The 20,005-nt window shown below is 46.4% G+C and overlaps 1 protein-coding gene across 5 annotated transcripts in view; it reads left to right on the top strand.

Moving 5' to 3' along the window:
- The first annotated feature begins 375 nt into the window (after window positions 1-375).
- SLC22A23 (solute carrier family 22 member 23) overlaps window positions 376-20,005 on the top strand; it is a 113,736-nt gene continuing 94,106 nt past the window's right edge. For 3 of the 5 annotated variants that reach the window (XR_008746253.1, XM_055798427.1, XM_055798426.1), the window contains exons 1-2: window positions 393-1,830; window positions 18,977-19,080. Coding sequence is in view for 4 of the 5 variants with exons in the window: in XM_055798427.1 (XP_055654402.1) it covers window positions 1,291-1,830; window positions 18,977-19,080 (644 nt within the window). In the remaining variant the exon portion in view is untranslated. Of the gene's footprint in view, window positions 1,831-18,976; window positions 19,081-20,005 lie in introns of all 5 variants that reach the window. The other 2 variants (XM_055798429.1, XM_055798428.1) reach the window with 2 other exon arrangements.

Raw genomic sequence — 20,005 nt, 5'->3', positions numbered from 1 at the left:
GGCTGCCCCCGCTCCCGCCACCCGGGCGCTCCCGCGGCTCGGCTGCTCCGGCCCGGCTGCAGCCCGGCTGCGTTATTCACGGCGCACCGCGTGAATAATTGATATGGAAATCGCAGCGCGCTGCGGGGGGGCGCGCCCCGGCCCCGGCCCTCGCCCTGCCCTCCCCCGGCCCCGGCCCGCCGGAGCGGTGCGCGGCCGCGGGGCGGCGCGGAGCCCGCACGGGGCCGCCCCGCGCCCTCCCCGCCCCGCGGCGCCGTCCCGCCCCCGGCGGCGGCGGGTCCCTGCAGGGGGCCGGGCCGGGCCGGCGGCGCGGCGGGAGCAGGTGCGGGGCCGCCCGGCACGGCGGGGGCGGAGCGGGGGGCGGCGGCGGGGCCGGACCGGCAGGTGGGGGCTGCCGGGAGCTGGAGGGCGCGGGCCGGGCGGGCTGCCCGCCTCGGAAGGTGCGGCCAGCGGGCTGCGGCGGGAGGCGCACGGCGGCGGCGGTCCCCGCAGCCCGGGCCGCGGAGGGGCCGGCGGGGCCCCGTGCTGCAGAGCCAGATGTGCGGGACGGGGGGCTGCGAGGGGCCGGCGGGGGGGTGCTGGGGGCTGCCGCCGCCGCTGCTGCCGCGGCCGGGGGGGGACCCTTAGCTGTGCGGGAAGCGGGGAAGCCGCGTCGGGAGCTGTTATTTTCCTCTCCTCCTTCCTTTGCCTTCCCTCTCCTCCCTCCCTCCCTCCTCCTCCTCACCAAAACCGGGAGAGGAGGCGTGTTCGTACAGCCTTGCTGCACCGGTTTTGCTTGGTTTGTTGTTGCAGGGTTTGGTTCGCAGGGTGTTTTGTGTTCGGTTGGTTTGGGGTTTTGGTTTGTTTTTTCTTTTTCTTTTTTTCTTTCCTCCCTTTTCTTCCCCCGCTTTGGCCCATTGCATGCTCGGATCCGGCTGGATCCTTCCTTTTATTTTCGGCGGTGCCTCTCGGAGGGGGGAAGGGAGAGCTGGGATGAGTGCAGCTTGACGCACAGGCGAGGGGAGGGGGGGCACCGCCGGCAGCTGCAGCGGTTCGTGGCCGCAGGGTGCGGGTGAGAAGGGGAGCGAGCGAGGGGCTCGCCCGGTGCCCCCCCCTTTCTTCGCCCCTCTCCTTCCTCCCCTCCTTTCCTCCCTCCCTCCCCCATCCGTATCCTGCCGGCGCCGGCTGGGAGCGTGTGTGCGATAGATTACGTTGCAAGGTGTGTGTGCGCGGAGGAGCGGGAGGGAAGGACTCGCGAAGGAGCCGGGGCTGCCCCAGCCCCCCCCTATGTGAGCCCCCCCGGGCGGCTGGATGGCGATAGACCGGCGCCGCGAGGCGGGCGGCGGGGGCCGGCCGCTGCCGGAGGAGAACGGCTCGGTGCCGGGGGCCGTGGGGGGGGGCGCCGCCGCCGCCCCCCCGGGGCCGCCCCCCGCCAGCGCCGCCGGGGCCGAGATCCAGGCGGTGCCGGTGCTGCCACCGCCGCCCGCCGCCGCCTGCAGCCCGCTGCTCCTCGACTACGACGGCTCGGTGCTGCCCTTCCTCGGGGGGCTGGGCGGCGGGTACCAGCGGACCCTGGTGCTGCTCACCTGGGTGCCGGCCCTCTTCATCGGCTTCAGCAAGTTCTCGGACTCCTTCCTCCTGGACCAGCCCGACTTCTGGTGCCGGGAGGCGGACGGGCAGGGCAACTGGAGCGGGTCGCTGGCGCCTGGCCACGCCAACCGCAGCGGCAACGGCAGCATCTTCCCCCCGCCCGGGCTGCCCACCCCCGCGGGGGGCAACGCCAGCGAGTGCGACTGCCACGAGTGGCACTACCGCATCCGAGCCGGCCTCGTCCAAAACGTCGTGAGCAAGGTGAGACAGGCGGCTTCCCTCAGCCCCGCTCCCCGTCCAGCCCTCGCGGACCCCCCCGGCCCTCCCCCGGCACCCCTCGGCACCCCCTGTGTAGTGTGTGTCCCCAGGGCGAGGGGCACAGCTGGAGGCGATGCGGATCTGCCCGTCCATCAGGCACCCCGCGGGTCACCCTCCCGCCAGGAGCGAGTCCTGCATCCCCGTAATCCTTTCCCTCCCTGGGCGTCCGGCCGGTGGGTTTGTACCTGGGTGCTGGCTGCGGCACTGAGCTGCAAAGTTAGATCCTGGAATAGAGTTCCCGGTGGCTCTTGGGGATCCCAGCGGTGTCAGCTGGCCTGCGGTCTCGGGACGTGGGCATCTGCGGAAGAGATGCTGCGGGCCAGCATCGCCACTGCGAGGGGAAAGGCTTGTGGAGAAGGCTGTGGTTGTGATATCGCTCATCTTTGTGCAAGCGTACCAAACCAGCCGTGCAAACCAAAAAACAGGTTGACTTTTGGGGATGCTGATGAGGTGGTCACTGTTGGGAGGAGAATGAGACAAAGTTCTGCCAAATCCTTCTCGTTTTGTACTTATTCCCTTGATAACTGTTTCGGTAGAGCAATAAAAGAAGAAATGTCTCACACAAGTTGTTGTCCTCCAGAGGCAGAAAGTGCATACTGCTGTTTTGTGTTTCCTAATGTAATGGCTAAGGTGGAAAATTTCTAGTGAGGAGGAATGCGCCGCTTTCTGCTCTTACTTTATATTTGCTGAGTAGTGCATGCAAAAACACGCCTGCCTTTTCACCTGAAAGCTTTTGCATGTTTATGGTACCGGCCCTGCGAAAGCCCTGCCAGCTGTGGATGCGCCTCGTTGGTATTGACAAGCAACTGGAGCTCTTGGAAATGTAAAATGCAACTGTTATACCAGGAAAGTAGTTCCCTTAATCTCAAGACCCCCTCCCTGAGATCAGCAAAAATTACTTCCTGCCTGAGAGCAGTGTTTTAGATTAACTGTGTTTATCTAGCTGGGAGAAAGAATTGCAGCAATAATCAGATGACCAGTGCAGTTGTGCTTTGGTCAGCCAGCATGTGTTCATATTTAATCATTGAAAAATCATTTCAGTTTCTCTTGTGTCCCTTGAAAGCATGTGCAGCAGGGAAAAAGCAGGTAATGCAAATCCCTCAAAACCTTGAACCCAGAATGTATTAAAAAAAAAATCCAGCTACACGCCTTTCATGAGAAAAATACAGGCACACGGTGGACTTGAATGGTTGGTGATGTAGCAGTGAATAATGAAATTTGACATTTGAGAGGCATATTTTCTTCTGTTTATAACTAGGACTGAGCTATTCATGTGTTTTAGGGTTTAATGCTGATGCTTAAGCGCAAAAAAGATGATCTTGAAATATTTCTTTTTAGTGACACTGTAAAAGAATTTTTTTTTTAATGTTTGAATCTTTTGAAGGTCGTCATCAAGTTGGCCACAAAAGGTCGAGGGAGAGTTAGTTTGCTATCTTGCATGCTTCTTTAAAAACAATAAAAAAAAGCGTTCTTTGGAAGAACTTGTGGTAAAGGGCAGATCAATTTTAAGGGATAAATAAACATCTGTGGTCCCTGCTGTCTTGTTTTCTATTAGAAAGAAAAATAGCCGTCTTTTGAGACTACGGGTTTTTCCAGTGTAGAGTTTTTATTTTTTTGTACGCTTACTTCAAAAAACTTGGCAGCTTTTTTGCTTTGATTTGTAATCCTGCTAAATTATAATTAGGCTGTTTTCTCAGGGTCAGGATTCCTGCTTCGTTTGTGCTTTGGGTTTGTTTTGGGGGTTTTCTGGGTGGGTGTGTTGTCTGTTTTTATCCTAATGAAGAAAGAGGAAAACCCCAGGCAGAATATCAGTGTAGCTTAATTTGGACTTCCTTTCTTATAAACCCCCAGGAGCTCTGATACTGTGGGAGCAATTCTCGTAACTGTTGACTTCTCTTACATGCATCTTACTGTCCTTTGTGAGAAGGAGCAGCCCTGGATAAATTCAGAAGACTGGATGTTCAGATCTCCCTTAAGTCCCCTCAAAAATACATCTGTTTCTGTAATGTATTATGCAATGTTCTCATCTTTCTAAATAGAGATTTATTAAATCTTAGTCTAAAATACGGTCATCTGTGTAGTAGCCAGGGTTATATTGAAATATTGTAAAGAGAGCCAAAAGTATATTAATAAAAAATGCACTTCTGTTTTGCCAGTAAATCCCCTTGTTCTCATCTTCAGCAGTCCAAGCTAATCACTGCTGGGTGCTCCATTGTTGCATCGTCTTCAGAAACAATGAAACAATTGTGGTTATTTAGCACAAAGCATATTTCCCGTTCTGCATTTTGTTCATATATGTGCGTGTGAGATGTCACTGTCCCCTGTTCCTTGGGAGCAGATAGCTGTCCTTAAACTGTGTGAAGTTTCACTGTCTCCATATCCACTCTCCTACTGGTACCCTTCAGCAGCTGGTGCTTCTCTGTCCAGGCTTTCTCAGCTCTCCCTTCCCTGATGCCCTTTTTCTTCTAGCCTGTGTCATGCTTGGGATTGATGTAGTGGAGGTTTTGCTGTTTCCAGCTGTGCTTTGCTTAGCCCCGCTTCTCCTTGAGTCTTCGCTGGAGCCAAGGGTGGCATTGCACCTTCCTTGAAGAGTGGCATTGCCACGCTTGGTGCTGCCACTGTCCTGACCTCCTTGACTGAGTCACTGGGAACGGTACTTTTTATAGTGCTGCCAGTCATTAGAACTGGAAATGGTAATAAAGGGCGTACTGCTTATTATTTAACGCTGTTGAAATACATATAGCGAAGAGGTCAGATGCATAATTTAACCACAGGGATTCCAGTGGCCATATTAAATCACCCATCTGAGCTAATGCCCTGACTTGGTACATAAATCTTGGACTTTAGCTTGGTTTGTACATAAATATTTTCCTTTAGGACAATTCGCTTGTAAGGCTTTTTTCACTGCTAAATGCTTATTTGAGGATTTTCACCTGTTTTTTATCACAACATCGCCATTACCACACTGCTATAAACAGAGCACATGTGTATTGTTTGAGATATGTACCCTGAGCTAGCCTTTAGGCAAAAGGCTAGTAAAAAACCCCAGAATTGTCTTTTAAATGGCCTATGTATCTTGCCACAGTCCAAAGGAAGGATGCTGAGAAATACTCTTTTTTGCTGTGGGAAAACCTACGGTCTTATTTTACCCATTTGCAAAGTGATACTTCAAGTAAATTATTGTCATTATGTTGGTTGTTGCGTTAATGCTAACTAAACATAACGCAGCGTTGAAGCCTGGCAGGAGGTTGGAGTGTGTACTCAGCAGGGACCTTTCTAACTCACTCAACTCCTTTAGTGCCTGGAGCTTCTGATCATCTGCAAAGCCAGCTGTAATCTTGGGGCAAAGTTTTCACAGAGGCTTTTAGTTACAGGACTGATGGCTGTTGGTTTTTTCCCTCAGTTACTAGGATGACCTGTCTGCTGTGTTCAATCACATCATGCCATTATGCGGTGGGGTGGTTTGTAGTTCTAAATGCTAATTTGTGTAATGGACACCAAAAGCTGACAATGGGCAAGGACTGAGGCTTGATTAAATTGCAGCGGTTGATGGCACAGCATCCCTCGGTGTGCACCCACAGCATTCCAGATCATTCCACCTCTTGGGGGTGGCATAGAGGGAAGTGGTTAGTTGAGGGCTGTGTTTTAATCACTCAGAGCAATTCTGTAATAATATTTCATGTCTAGTCACAAGGGAATTCCTCTTGTGGCTGCCCTTCTGCTCCAGATGCCTTGTTTTGCTGCAATGCTGTTCTCTTGGCTCTCAACTTCCCGCTTGATTTAGGTTGAGTCATCTTCTTTCCCAAGTAACGTGCCATCATTTTACCTATTTGCCACTGATTAGATCATTCTTCTGCCAGTTTGGCTGAGCCTCTAGCAAACTGTCCCCTCTGAAAAAGTGGAGCTTAATTCGGGAGAGCCAAATGGTCCAGGGGCAGCGCTGCCATGCAGTGCTGTCTTGGTGTGAAGTTGGATCTGTTTGGGCTGTGATGTGATGCTCTTTGCTTCTGTGCCCTACCAGCCTTTCTTTCCCTTGCTTTTCTGGCAGTTCTGGCACTTCCCTGGACATGCCTGAGCTGATTCGGCTTGCTAACCTGGTAGAAAACTCACTCTTTAAACACATTATTATTATTATTGTTGTTGTTGTTATTATTATTATGATTACTATTATTGTTGTTGTTATTAACATCATCTCTTTTCTGGGTTTTTCTGCTGGGTTAATGAAGTGAATTGGCTCTGTGCAATGACATGTGCTGTAGACCGTGGTGATGTCTCATGGGATTATTGCAGGTATCTGCAAGTAGCCAGAAATGGTACAACAAAAAAATCTCTGTGTGGTAATAGTGATGATAAATGTATAAGTTTGGCACTGCTTGTGGGGTGATGTTTCTTGGGGTAGGGGATAGGTGTGCAATTCGAGTAAACTTTCAGAGTCTAGTTCCTAATTAATTTGAAGGGATCACTCTAATGAGGTCCTTCCCAAAGTAAGAGCTGTTCTACCCTTACTGCCTCCCATTTGTGCCTGGAATCTCACCTGTTTCTGCATATCCTCCAGCTGGCTGGTCTCTGCAAAGAGACTTCAGAAATGCTGATGCTTCTTTCTCTTCCCCCTGCCCCCCCTGCAACTGCCAGGATTTGTCCTGTCAGTGTTGGTTCCTGGCTGACTGGCTTCTACCTAGTCCCGAATCAATGAAGTCCTTGAGTTACGGTACCCAGCGCAGTGGTTGGGTCAGATGCAGCAAGATCAAAACCAGTGTGTCACCCACACCTTTGATTCCCTTCTGCAGATTGAAAGAGGTGTAGAGACCTGCAAGGCAGACACTTGCAAAGGGCGGAAAGACTTCTAAATTTCTTTTAGGCAAGGCTTTGAAATTACTGTCTGCTTCAAATGGGTGCTGGAGGTCAACGAGTCCCTGTGATCAGAGGTATCCAGAAATCTGGGCAGACCAGAGCAAATGTCTACTACAATTTTTTTATGGCTTCATCATCTATGGAAGAGATCCCAAACTTTTCTTTTTTTTTTCCCCTCCTTTCCTCTGTGAGTTAGCTGATGAGGAGTTCCTGGCCTGAGCACTTGCAGGCTTGAGAAACCTCTTTGTTAAAGAGGGAGCAAGGAGAGCTGACAGCCTGTCCCGCTGCAGCTGCCGTGTGGCTGCCCGTACACACACCGCACACGGTGATGGAGGCTCCCAGTTATCAGGGTGCTGGTGAACAACACCCTAAAACAACAGGGCAAGTTTCCAGCCAAGTTGTGTGAAGGAAGGGGATGTTTTGGGAACAGGACCTGCCTGCAATTTCTCAGTGGTGAGAAACTGTCCTCTGCCTGCCCACAAACAGCAAATTGCCTGATGTTTGAGAGAACCAAATGTGATATCGCCACGCACAAATACTTGTTTAGTGAGCCTGGGTACTGTTTTTATTTATCTGAGGCTGGTGTTATGTATGGGCCAAAAAAGTTTGAAGCAGTTGGTCTAGAAAACAGACTGGGTTAAGACCGATACTGACGTCAGAACTCAAGTAGTCTCAGGTTCCCTATCTGGTATGGATTATTTTTTTTCACTAGAGGCATGTACATAGAGTTAACGTTTATTAGCACCCTTAAGATAAAGCGTCTCACATACAGGAATCTGATTTCAGCCTACCACAAACAATTTCTAGTATTGTTAGAACTAACAGTGATCCTCCAGGAAGGTAATTTTGTATTGAAATATCTTAAAAGTCATTCTCAGCTTTCCAAGACTTGCTATTGAGTCTTTCATATTCCTCATTTTCTGTATGTATGTCAAACAACTGCTTTTTTTTTTTTTTCCTGGATGGATGTGATGTTTGAAATGGTTGGGGTTCTATTTGTTTGTGTTTCCACTCCCTAACACACATTGTATCTCCGTCATTAAGTTTAAATATACAGACCCTGCCCATGCTGTGGCAGAAGTTGCAGGCTACGGTGTATGTTTACCAGCTGCTAATGCGGTCTAAAACTGAATTTCTGAAGTGCACCAACAGTTTTACCTCTTCTTACTCTGGCTACAAGAGTGCCATTACAAAAACATGACCTCATGTTTTTCTCAAAGTGTTTGTCACAGAGGAAGGCATCTAATTTGGAGTCAGTTCTGATGGTAACGTTAAGATGAGGATTACAGGCAGCCAAACATGAAGGTGTTCGGGTTTTTTTAAATGAAATAATATCTGGAATGGCATGGGACTTTACGGTTTTCCTTAACTTATAAACTTTTGGCCATACTAATGGTGCAAAGTCTTAAATTAAGGTTTTCCAAATAAATTCTAGAGAGCTGCTAAATTGAGAAAGTGCTGAAAGGGTGTCAGAGCTGTTGTGTACCTTGTCTTTTTTTTTCCCACGTCAGTCTGTTTCCCCCCCCTCAGTCTGTTTGTTTCCCCTCCGTGCTACCTGGCATCCCTGCTTGGGACAGTTGCTCCCTCCCCTTTCCTACTCTCTCCTCCTCCTCTTCTGCAGCACAGCCTGGCTGGCGTTGGGTTACCCGCCAGTAACTGCGGAATTAATTAGGCTGAGGTCTGGGTGTAGAGGAAGGGAGTGGGGTTTGCTGTAGACGATGCGTAGAAAATCAGGGAATGCTGTCACAGGAGGATGCTGCAGCTTTGCAGCAGTGCAGTGTTCAGGTGTTGCACTGAATCCTCTCAGAGCAGCTTCTCTTGGGCTCTGCTCACCTCAACTCTGAAATGTGTGCTTAGCTCCTGTAATGCAATTTAGGTTGGTTTTTTTTTTCCTAGCTGACTTTTGAACAGCAGATGACCTTGTGTGCCCTCTGAATTCTCTTTTAAAGCCAAGTGGGAAGGAAGGAACCTAAAGGAAAGAGAAGAGTTTAAGACCCTTCTGGAACATGTCATCAGGATGTGTTGTGGAGGCATCCAGGCAAGACCAATGTCAGTGTCTGGTAACTGCTCAGCGCCATACTGGAGTTGTGCTGGCCCATTCCCAGTGTAGGTGCTGCGGAGCCTGCCGTGCCACCAGCCTGTAAAACCTGGCAGACAGCGATGATTCATGTAGGCATGGAGTAGCTCCCGCTGATCCCAGCCACATCATACCTGCTGGGAATGTGCAAGTAGGTCTGCTCTTGTTCCCTGCAGTGGGAGAGGGCAAAACTGCAAAACTGCTGAGGGGTGAAGGGGTGCCTGGGGCTCCTTCCTGTAAGAGAAGGCTTTTTTTTTTTAACACATCTCTTCCCCAGGAGGAAAATTCAATGTGTAGTACAAAAGTTTTTTTATTTTGTCTTTCAATTTGGCACAAGTGCCGGTTGTTCTACAGAAACACAAGAACATATGATTAAATGGGCAAATATATCCTGATACTTGTTTCTGGGACACCCATCTCGATCCCCAAGTAGCAAAGCCAGCAGAATCAGGAATGCTACATGTTAGATGTGGGGAAGTGGTGTTTGCCTTGTCCTGCAGCATGTGATTTATTGTTATTCCTGTGCTCTGTTTTCAGAGCAGGGTGGTCTTATTTCCTGGAAAAGGTTTTTTGGCTCCAGACAGTTGTGGGAGAGTTCATTTTGGCTCAAGGACTGTCTCCCTGTTTCTCTCCAGCACTCTGGAGCTGCCTGGTCTCTTCCTGGCCTCCAGACCAAAGTTCACGAATGTGTAGACAGTGTCGCAATGTCCACCCTACAAATATTATTAAGGATAGGGAATGTAAATTAAACTATAAGACCGTTTCCACTGTTCTGTCTCCCAGGGCCATGTAAAACATTGTCTGCTAGAACAATACAAGCTTGACAGACCTGTTGACCTGTTTTATATTTGATTTGTAAAACAAGTGGAATATTTTTCTCTTTTCTTCCTTCCCCTTTATATTTATTTAAGTCTGAATTAATACTAGACCCTCTTTTTTTTTTCTTTTTTTTTTTTTTCCTCTCCTCCTTCCCCGAGTTATAATAGCTGTAGTCTTCAAATGATGAGAGGGCAGGGTCATGGCAGCAATAATTGCATGTCAAAATTAAGGTGTCTGATCTTTTTATCTATGGTGACTTTGAGCAAGTATTTCTCGTGAAGAATGGCTTTGTCCTCTTGTCTCCTCCTTCCCCCTTCTCCATTTCAGAGTTTTATGTCATGCTTGACATTTTCAATTTCCACACACCCCCTACCCTCTGATTTTTAAAAAGGCCCAATAAGGCAGTAAATTAGGTTTTGCCATGTCGGCCCGCTCAAGGCTGTGCACGTGCAGTATGTTTTACACACGTGTGGCTTTGGCAGCCTTAAAAATACCAGTCCTCAAAGTGTTAACTTGTTTTCCATGATCAGATGATAGCAAATGTTAATATTTAACTAAAATGTTAGGGCTTTTTTACGTATGCCTTCTATTTACAGTGCTTAGACCTCTTCTAAATACAAAGCTGATAACTAGTTTAACTTCTTATTTAGTTTGGTTGTGAGGTCAGTCCCAGCACCACATACTTCCTTAACAATAAGGATTGTTGTCAGCTGGAAACTGAAGGCTGGCACTAAAAACATTTTTCTGTGTTTCAGTCCTAGTGATGGGTGTTGTTACTTCTGGTCTTTTCGTGCAGCCGGAAGGAGGCAAACAGCTATGGGACTTAGAGCAAAGAACAGGTTTAAAATTAAAGTCAGTTTTGTGACATTGGCTCCTAATGATGTCAGAATATATGTAGAAAGGATACTTAATTGCAGCAAAGAGATATAAAAGAGAGATGATCCTGATCCTGCTCTTTGGAAAATTATTAATATAGTGTTCATGAAAGCTGCAAGGAAGTTTTTGTATCTCCCAACTCTTTGATATTAAATGACATTACGGAGCTGAAAAAGCGAAGCAGATCTCATCAGATGAGAAACGAGTTAGTTGACTAATCTGGGGAGGGTGAAGGCTGGAGAAGATCAAAATGTCTCAGAATGAAGGGAACTCCTGCTACTGAAAATAAAAGAAATAATGATGAAGTGGGTGGTATATGGATGCTACTAAAATTGATTTAATCATGTTGAGTATTCAGAAGACTGTCATATGATTAACAAATCATATTTTAATTGTTACCATATTAGTGATGATTATTTACTTAGCAAACTTCCTTCTTCCCTGTCCCAGTGGGGAAAAGTAACAGATCTGTGATGAGAACAGGGTTGGGAACAGAAGATCTAATTGCTCCTGATTAAAACATGAAGTTAAAGGGTAGATGAAACTTTTTCCAGTTTTGTAGTGTTTTAGGTAGCATCTCATTATCTTGGGACTCTGCTGATGTGCTTGGTGGTTAGCTTGGAGGGTCTTTTTTGCTTATAGCATAGACTAAGGAATAATGTAGTGCCAAGTGTTCAATTTAGAGTCTTTTCCAAGTTTGTTTCCTCACTCTGAAACAAAGTTGATTTGTGTCCTTTTGCATATTTGAAGTTTTGGGCTTGTTTTGCAATTGCAGTGTTGCTTGAGCCATCTCACCACACTGGGGAGATCTCTTACAGGTGAACCAGGACTGAAAGGTGTTAGATATGACACAGGGCACGCAGATGTGCGCGGTGCAGCTTGGCTGGCAGTCTGGAGCTGCTTCCGTGGATGCAGACAGGAGATGCCCAGTTACGCACCCTTCTGTCAGCATCACCTTTCTGCTGCCGGGGGTGGGAACGGGGCGTGCACATACCGGGTGTGAGCAGGACAGTGTCGCCCTGCGGGGTGTAGTGGGGACCAACTAGTTTATGGAATGAATTAATATAGAAGGCAGCGTATCTCTGCCTCTTGTTTGCAAGCAGCTTGACACAACCTGTGCCTTAGGTGTCCCACCTTCGTGACAGAACTGGAGTTTGCAAACCAGGAGGAAGTGCCATTTTATGTGTCGGTGTTCACACAGTGATGTGTGGCACCAAGTGCTTTGTTTTTAAAGGCTTAAATACCAGTCTTAAAGAATATTCACTTCAAAAATTAATGTGGAAATTTCACAGCAAAGTCATGCATATCGGAAAACACAGGTTTGAAGGAATTATTTCAGCAGCTTGAACCATGTTAAACTTCACAAACCATTAGTTTCTGGTTCAGAAACCAGGGAAATTTGTGAAGTCCACAGCTGTGCAGTCCTGTACTCTTTTGTGAGGATGGAAACTGTTTTCATAGGTATATGAAACTGCTTTCATATGATGCTGCACAATCTAATTATATCTTTCTTGGAAGACTGCTAAGCATGTGTCCTCTGGCTCACACACCCTCTCCCCTCTCTCTCTCCCCTCCCCTCCTTAGGTCCCCAAAACCTTTGGCTTTGTGGTACTAGTCAAAAGTAGTTTCTTTGCTTGATTTTTTCCAAATGGTACGTTGCCCAGGCCGTCAGTCATGGCTGTAGTTAAAGCAACCTGACCATTTCTATGTAGGTCACCTTGTGTTCACTGTTCACAAGTGATTTTTTTCCTGGGCTTCAGCTTTCCCTGCCAGGTGCCTGCCATGGTTAGAAACGGTTTACTGGTTTCTGAGAATGAAAGTGCTGTAAGAAAAATGAATTGGATAAGAAGCCAAACAGGACAATCCCTCACTTCTATTGAGTTAGCAAGCTCCAGTGCATGGGAATAGGGACCTGAGTTTTCTTGGGAAGAGGAAGGAGGCAGATGTTGAGCAAAAGGTGATACTCTGGTACCAACAGTATCTCTTTTGCTACCTGAGTAAAAGTTCTTACAAACTCGGATGGTTATAAACATATCAAAATACCAGTGTGTACTTGCTCAGTAGAAATTTATTTTAGAAGGATTTATCTTAAGAGGCCCTAAGCACTCAGACACTGGTCAGAGGTTTGGGGTTTTTCGTTTGGTTGGGGTTTTTTCTTCTTTTTCAGCAAATGCATCCACTTACAATAAAGCTGAAGAAAGTTAGATGTGCTCAGCACTTGGAGGTCTAGTGTCACGCAGAGGGGAAGTAGCTTAAAAGTCAGGTGTTGGCTGTGGTGTGAGTTGAGGCATTCCAGTGCAGGTGATGTATGCCACTTACAGTGGCCGTTCAGAGAAAACAACAAAACCTTTCAATGGCTGGTTTGTTGTCTGTCTTGTGGATGTTCTTGTTCGGGTTTTTTTTTAATGACTCTTCTGTTTTCCAGGTAAGTCCAGATGTGTCTGATAAAAAAGTAAGGAAAGATGTAGATGGGAGATGTTTGGTTCTGAATGTGGCTGGTCAAAGAAAGAGGAAATCATTCGTTTTTACACCTTCTTCTCAAGTCTTCCAGGATTATTTGGTTTTATATTTTTTACTCTTCTTAATGTCCCCATTTTGAAATGTGACCTTCTTGATGCACCCAGCTGGCTGTACTGGTGGTCAAAAAAATGCCAGGTGTTTGTTTCTTGGCTTTATCAACATTTAAAATAGAGAACAGGGAGTGCTTTGCCCAGCTGTGATCTCAAAGGAGAGGCATTCTTACTCTGAACCTTGAAGGTTAAATAGTTTAAATGCTCTGTTGTTGCCATGGCTGAGAGTGAGATAGAGACACCTGTGGCAATAAAACCATCCCAACTCTAAGTGTTGTAGTTGTGCTGGCACATCCCTCTGGGAGATTCCTCCTGCAGCCTCTTTAGTGAGGTTTAACTGCACAGTTATTTTCTGTAGAGTTGAGCATCATACCACTTTCTGGAACTTGTACACATTCTTTAAAGTTAAAAATGCAGCCAGTGTCATCTTTGGCTGGGGGTTGAGAAAGGGAGCAATATTGTCCTGTAGCAGCCTGGAAGGAAATTTTGCTACAGTGGTCTCCTGGGGCTGCAACTATGAGTACTACTTGGATAGTTTAGTAGTAGGAAAAGGCATTAGTTAGTAGTAGATACATTATAGTAGAAATACTGATTTTTTAATTTTTTTTTTTCTTTTGTAGTTATTTGGGGTTTTTTTTTTTTAGTGCTTGGTCTGCTGACTTGGAGCTTTTCCTCCAGGAGCAAGTACCTGGAGACTGTCTTGCTTTGTCTTACATATGTTGTATAAAAAGCATAACTTTTTAAATTATTCTTCTTAAAAACATCTTTGTGGTTCGTATTTTTTGGGGGAAAACACTAAGAGAATCTGAAGGCATCATAAATTTAAACTTTTACTAGATTAGGTATTTATATAGAAGATGGATTCTAGTGCTGTGCAGGGAAAATTGACAAGGTTTGGTTATAAAAAGATGAAGCAGGAAGGAGAGGAACTAAGAAAGATTAGGTCTGACATACATGTCACCTCAGTGACAAATGATAGATTCTTATTTTCATGAACTGGTCTTAAAATTGCTATCTAATGTGCAGTGCAGCTTGTGGCTCTTCCCCAGGAGGTGTTTGGGGCTGCTGCGGTAAGCTGTGGTGTGTGATATGTAGAGGCTAGGGATCCCGGAGTGGGATCTTTTCTCCAGAGGTCCAAGAGGCCACGTGTGGTGTGTCGAGCACGTCATGTGCCTCAGGACAAGAGTCTGCAAGGGCCAGTGCAGCTGCCTGACTGGGGAAGGATTGAGGGTGCAGCTTCGTGCCTGGCTCAGGGCCTTCCAAGGCAGCAGCGTGAGCGACCCTCCGGTCTCCTCCTGCTCAAACCAATGCAGAGAGCAGTGGGAGCACGGCCATGGTCCACCCACAGACTGCTTGGGGAAGGGTTGGCTTGCTCTCAGCAGTGATCTGGGCATCAGTCACTGCAAATGGACTGCAAACCCGCAGTGTGGGGAGAAGGTGTGCATATCCAGCTCCCCTCTCGTGGGCTCTTTGTACCAGGCTCCAGGCGAGTGTTGGACCAGAGCGTCTCTCCTCCCATCTCTTTGCTCTTTTTAGGACAGAAGGGTCTGCCTTGCACTTTTCCATGCAGTTAGGGTGAAGGTAGAAGAACCCTAATCCTTGGTAGGCATCTTACTATGACCTTTTTGCAGTGAGTATTCAGTGTGCTTAGATGCCATAGACAGCATTATGGCCTCTGGAGGACAAGTGCTTGCAAGGCAGGACCTCTTCATTGAGACAGTGTGTCTTTGCAGTAGCAAACACGCAGCAGGCTTTACATTTGCAACTTTTATAACTTAACCTCAGTGCAAATACCAGCTCGCTGCATGAGCTCTTTCCAGATTTTCACTCCTCGTAAAGAAGTTACAGAATGGTCGCTTTTTTTGGGTGCGTTTACCTTTTGCCAGATGTCCTTTGAAGCACCTCATGTTTCAGAGAGTCCTCCGTGTTGATGGGAAGCGGAGTGACTCACAGCACAGGTGGTGACTCACTAGTATCAGTTAAACATTAGGATCCTGAAGGTGTGACTCCTTAAGCTTTGACAATGCTGTCACAACATGAAAAAAAACCGCTTGCAATATATTGCACATCCGCATAGGTGGCAAATTCTCTACATTGCTGTACTGCTATTAAAAAAAGAAGCTTTTCTTGTTTAAATGTTCCCTTTCCACCGGCAAACTTTATATACAGTTATTTTTGTTTCAGCACAATACAGTCCTATTTATTTAGTGAGTTAGTTATTGTTATATATGTTATAGCGTAACAATACAGTCCTATTTATTTAGTGAGAAAATCAGATCTTTGCATTAGGAGGAGATTGAGATGGAGGACAGAAAGACAGGCAAAACTCAGGGACACAAAGAGAAATCCCAGGAAGCACTGTAAATTTAGCAGCATCCTTCCCTCAGGCTGAGTGCTGTTAACTCCCAAGGGGGACACCAGGGGGTTCAGCCAGAGCAGTTACAGGATTTGATGGTCCCCCAGTGCATCCTACCTTTTGTAAGAGATGGGAGAGGATTACTGTCCAGCCTCCTCCCAGGGCAGACTTGCTTGGGGTGCCACTTGAACTGTCATCGGTGCTGCCCAGCCAGCGCTTTGTTCTGCAGGGACACGGAAACCTGTCACCCCTTTCCCTGTGGAGCAAACCCGAGTGTCGTGTTTGTGGGGTGAAACTACTGGCACTTACAGCCAGACCTGCTGAGGCTCCGGGCACAGCCATGCCGTGTGGGCATGTCCAATACACTCCGCACTGCCGAGCCCAGGTGTATGTATGGGGAAAGGCCATGCAGATGCTATATAATGTTTGCTGTTTATTTCTAGGTCTTCAAAGCTGAGGCTACAGACCCCTGCCTTTGGCTTTTCTCTGGGGAAGGGAAGGGGCAGCATAGGTCTCTGGAAAAATTCCTGCACTTTCAGCATGACAAAGCCTTGCTGGTTTGCTCTCTGCTGTGTTAGATGGGTGGGGACTATATGCTAGTTATTAAATATGTATTTTGTCCTATTAATGTCATCTTTAACTCAGGCTGCTTTTGACGGCAGCATCCATGTTTTTCTTTTGTGTCTTCTCCTTATTTTTCTGTCTCTTTGCCAGTCAAATGCCCTGGTGGCACCCACCACTGTCCTGCCGAATTTATTTGGGATAATGGCTTCACAGTGACCTCTCTGGTTTGTGACAGCTGCCAGAGGAGAAACCGGGGTGTGCTGGAGTTCTCAGTACTCAGCAAGTAATTTGGGGTTATGGCAGATTCTCTGGAAGTTTGTGCTAAAGCTACTGTTGAAATATTTCAGTATTTACCAGTTCTGAGGGGTTTTAAGAGCGAGAGGCTGGGGGAAGGGCAGGGGCTGCCGTTGTGTGTCAGCACCCATGAAGCTGCTGGTGGGCTTGGGGACCAGCTCTGATTTACCCCGGCCTGCAGAGTGAGTGCTGAACCCAGGGCAGGGAAGGGCCCAGTGCAGGGTTTGCAAGGAAATACGTGGTTTTATTTTCAGAGCAGCTGGGGACTTGGGTAATAGCCTTAACAAACAAACATATGGTGACTAGCAGATAAGTTATCAAAAGGAGTGGGTGCATTATAGGCACCACTGAAGGGCGTGCTGATAGACTGACTTTCCTTCTGCTTTTAAACTCTTACTCTGTGTGCCGGTGTGCAGAACCAGTTTGACATCTGTTGTCCTGGCCTGAAATTTCACAACTGCCCTTCATGAGATTTGGGTTTTCCATCCATGAACTTTTACCTATGTGCAATCTGGCAGTGCACATTCTCTGCCCGGGCCTCGTGCAAGGGCTGGCTACCTTTTGACTAGCATTAGTAAGCTGTGAAAATGAAAAGGCACCAGACTATCTGCTTTTTCTTTTTGCAATTGGGTGAAATTACCATTCCTCTGACAACAGTAAAAGTAAAAATTAACAATTTGTAGAGATAGCCTTTAAAAAAGTGTTCGTGTATAAATATGACTAGAGAACAAATTGATTTTATTAAAACTAGAAATAAAGTATTTCACAGCTTTAAGCAGCGTATGCACCTTCTAGACTGTGAAAATAAACCTGGACCGTCTGAAAGCCTACCTTGGAGCTCATATATATCTCAGAAAACTGTGTTTTGTTTGCAGCTTGTCTGGGCATATATTCTTCTTTGCTAACTGGAGATTGGGTCTGTAATTGCAAATACTAGGAATTGCATTTCCCCCACTTGCTAAACACTTCTGAAAACTCAGCATCTTTGGAGAGCAGTTCTCACTGCCTTGTTGAGCTGTTTGCTGCAAATAATTCATAGCTCTTTGGTGGAAAAATACTTGCTCGTATTACTTGCTTTTGGTTCCTTAGTGCCTTCAGCTGTAGGTTGGAGGATCACACATATATGTCCCAACTTCTACAAGTCAGTGCAGTGAGGAACTCAAAAATACATTTAACTAAAAAAAACCTGAGCCCGAAAGCTGGCTTATTTCTTTTGGCCACAAAAGTGCTATACTTCTTGGTGAGATGGTGTGTTGCAGGGAGGATGTCTCCTGCAAAGTTGAACCAGAGGGCTGAGTCAGGGCTAGCCTTGTTTGTGGAAGGGCTGTATGTTATGGAAATGCTTAAAAGTGCAGCGCACTTAACTGAGCTCTTTTGAGGGAAGCTTTCTCTTGAAGTTGCATCTGACTTTTGAAAATAAATTGCACACTTCTGCTCTACATTTTTGGCCATGAAACTTCAGTTACGGGTGTCAGGAGGGCTGCTGCTATTATATTACACACAACAGACATTTATTCCCCTAAGTTTCAATTGTGGAGTATCTGGCTCTCCAAAGTTGGCTGTACTTATTTTTCATGAAATGTGTATGGCTCCCATTACCATTAATATTTGAACACTTCACAAACCACAAGCAAACATGTCTTCCTACATTTATTCAAGGGTATAATAGTACTATCCACACTTTACACATAAGAGAGATTAAGTTACATGTCTGAGGGCAATGAGGGTGTTGGGCTAAAGCCAGGAGTGCAGCCTCGTTCATCTGAGACTCGGTTTAATGCCTCAGAGGAAAATGTCTTGGAGTTTAGGGAAGCCTCACTAGAAACCTTATTGTTCCCGTCTTTCCCATGGGAATGAGGCAATACCCTAACAGCAGCAGGGGTGTGCCTGAAATGGTCCATCTTCTCTTCCTTTGGGCAGAAAGGGTCATTTCGGTGTCAGGGATAGCATTAGAGCGGAGGTCCAGCCCCTGTCTGAACTCTGAGCTGTTACATGTCGCTGTGGGGGCTGCTGTCCCAAGGAGTCGTGTGGCTGCGCCGGGCTCTCCAGCTGTCCTGTCCGGCTCTGTGCCAGAACTTGTCCTGATGAGTCATGCCCATTAGTTAGTCTTCATCCTCTTCCAGCACCTGGGGAATAGGGATGCTTTTCTCAAAGTGAAAGTGTCTTGATGCTTTGTGGGAGCTAATGGCCATGAGGTGTCTCTGGCAAAGCAGCTACTTTTCCCCATGTTTCCAAATGGCCCTGAGGAGCTCACTTGGAGAATTTGCTCTTAGCTGGTGGGGTTTGCTGCTGGTGGGCTTCACGGGGCTCTGGCTGTAGGTGCCTGGGGCTGCTGCCATGAGTTGCTTCAGCTACACCAGTACTGCCAATGTGTGATGGAGATACGTTCCTTAGTCTAAACTGATGTGGCCTAGAGAGGAGGAGACAAGTGTTGGATGTTGTCACTTTATAATTAAGGGTTTGATAAAATTCGCTGAAGTAAATGAGGTTTTTAATTTGTTCCTCAGGGTCTGGGGGTTGGCTTGAAGGAGAAGGCTTTCCTCTGTCATTTCAATGTGCTCATGCTAGGACTGAAATTTGGAAGAAGCTGCACAACATGAGTATGTTGAAACATATCTGAGAAACAAATGTTTCAGTTTATCTCTTTCTTTTTTTTTGTTTTCCTTTCTTTTTTTCTTTCAGTGGGATCTTGTTTGTGATTCTGCCTGGAAAGTCCACATTGCTAAATTCTCTCTACTGGTAGGATTAATCTTCGGCCACTTAATAACAGGATGTATAGCTGACTGGTAAGTGAAAAATCTTTTAATGCAATGTAATTATAAATAAATAATAATATTAAATATTGTTTTGACTTTCTTCTACTTTATATTTATGAAGAACCTTTGCATAACGATTTTTCAGGCTCTAAAAGAAGCATGATGAATAAACAGTTTAAAACTGTGTTAATAGCTTGAACCTGAGTAGTTTATTTCAAGGTAAATAACATAAATAAGCTATTTGGTAATTGGCTTAGTTATTTCCCACTGACACAATTTATTACAGCTGTAACGCTAGTACAGAATTAAGTATTTTCTAATTATATAAGTGAAGCCTTTAGGGTTTGTTGTTGGTTTTTTTTTTTAACTGAGAGGTAGGGCCAAAAGAAATTGGAAGCGGCATTGATCTGACTGAATACGAGACTAATGTAATGTCAACCTTGTGCTTACACAGTATCTTTTGGTGGGTAGAAGGCTGGTTTTTGCAAACCTTTCCATTATTCTTTTTTTAAAGTTCTTGTTAAGCAAACATTTCAATGTAGTGTTAGGGAATTGCTGACTTATGTGTCATATTGGGGTATTAAATGTAAAAGCATAGAGTGCAATTCCTTAAATTGCAGTAGTGAAAACATTATCGAATACCCCAGTTATGCTTAGAGTTCAGCTTTTCTTTAAAGAAACGGTCCTGTAGTGCAAAAGATGAGGGGAGAAAAATTGAAGGCATGACTCAAGTGATTTCAGTGGAAACTTGCAGCATCTGAAACAATAGCTCTGCAATGCTGTCCCAGTCATCTGAGTGGCTTCCAGCACGGTTGCCAATGTTGGTGCTTTAAATGGCCCCAAGTTAACTCTTTTGCCATTCATTAAAACAGGAAAGGAAGAAGAAGAGTTGCCTATTAGGGAAATCTTACAAAGCCTCAGCAACTCGCCAGTCAGTTGGGAGAGAAAAGGCCCC

The sequence above is a fragment of the Falco peregrinus genome, chromosome 3, assembly GCF_023634155.1.
Source record: "Falco peregrinus isolate bFalPer1 chromosome 3, bFalPer1.pri, whole genome shotgun sequence".
NCBI lineage: Eukaryota > Metazoa > Chordata > Aves > Falconiformes > Falconidae > Falco > Falco peregrinus.
Note: the sequence above shows the minus strand (reverse complement) of the source record. Positions and strands in the feature narration are given on the sequence as shown.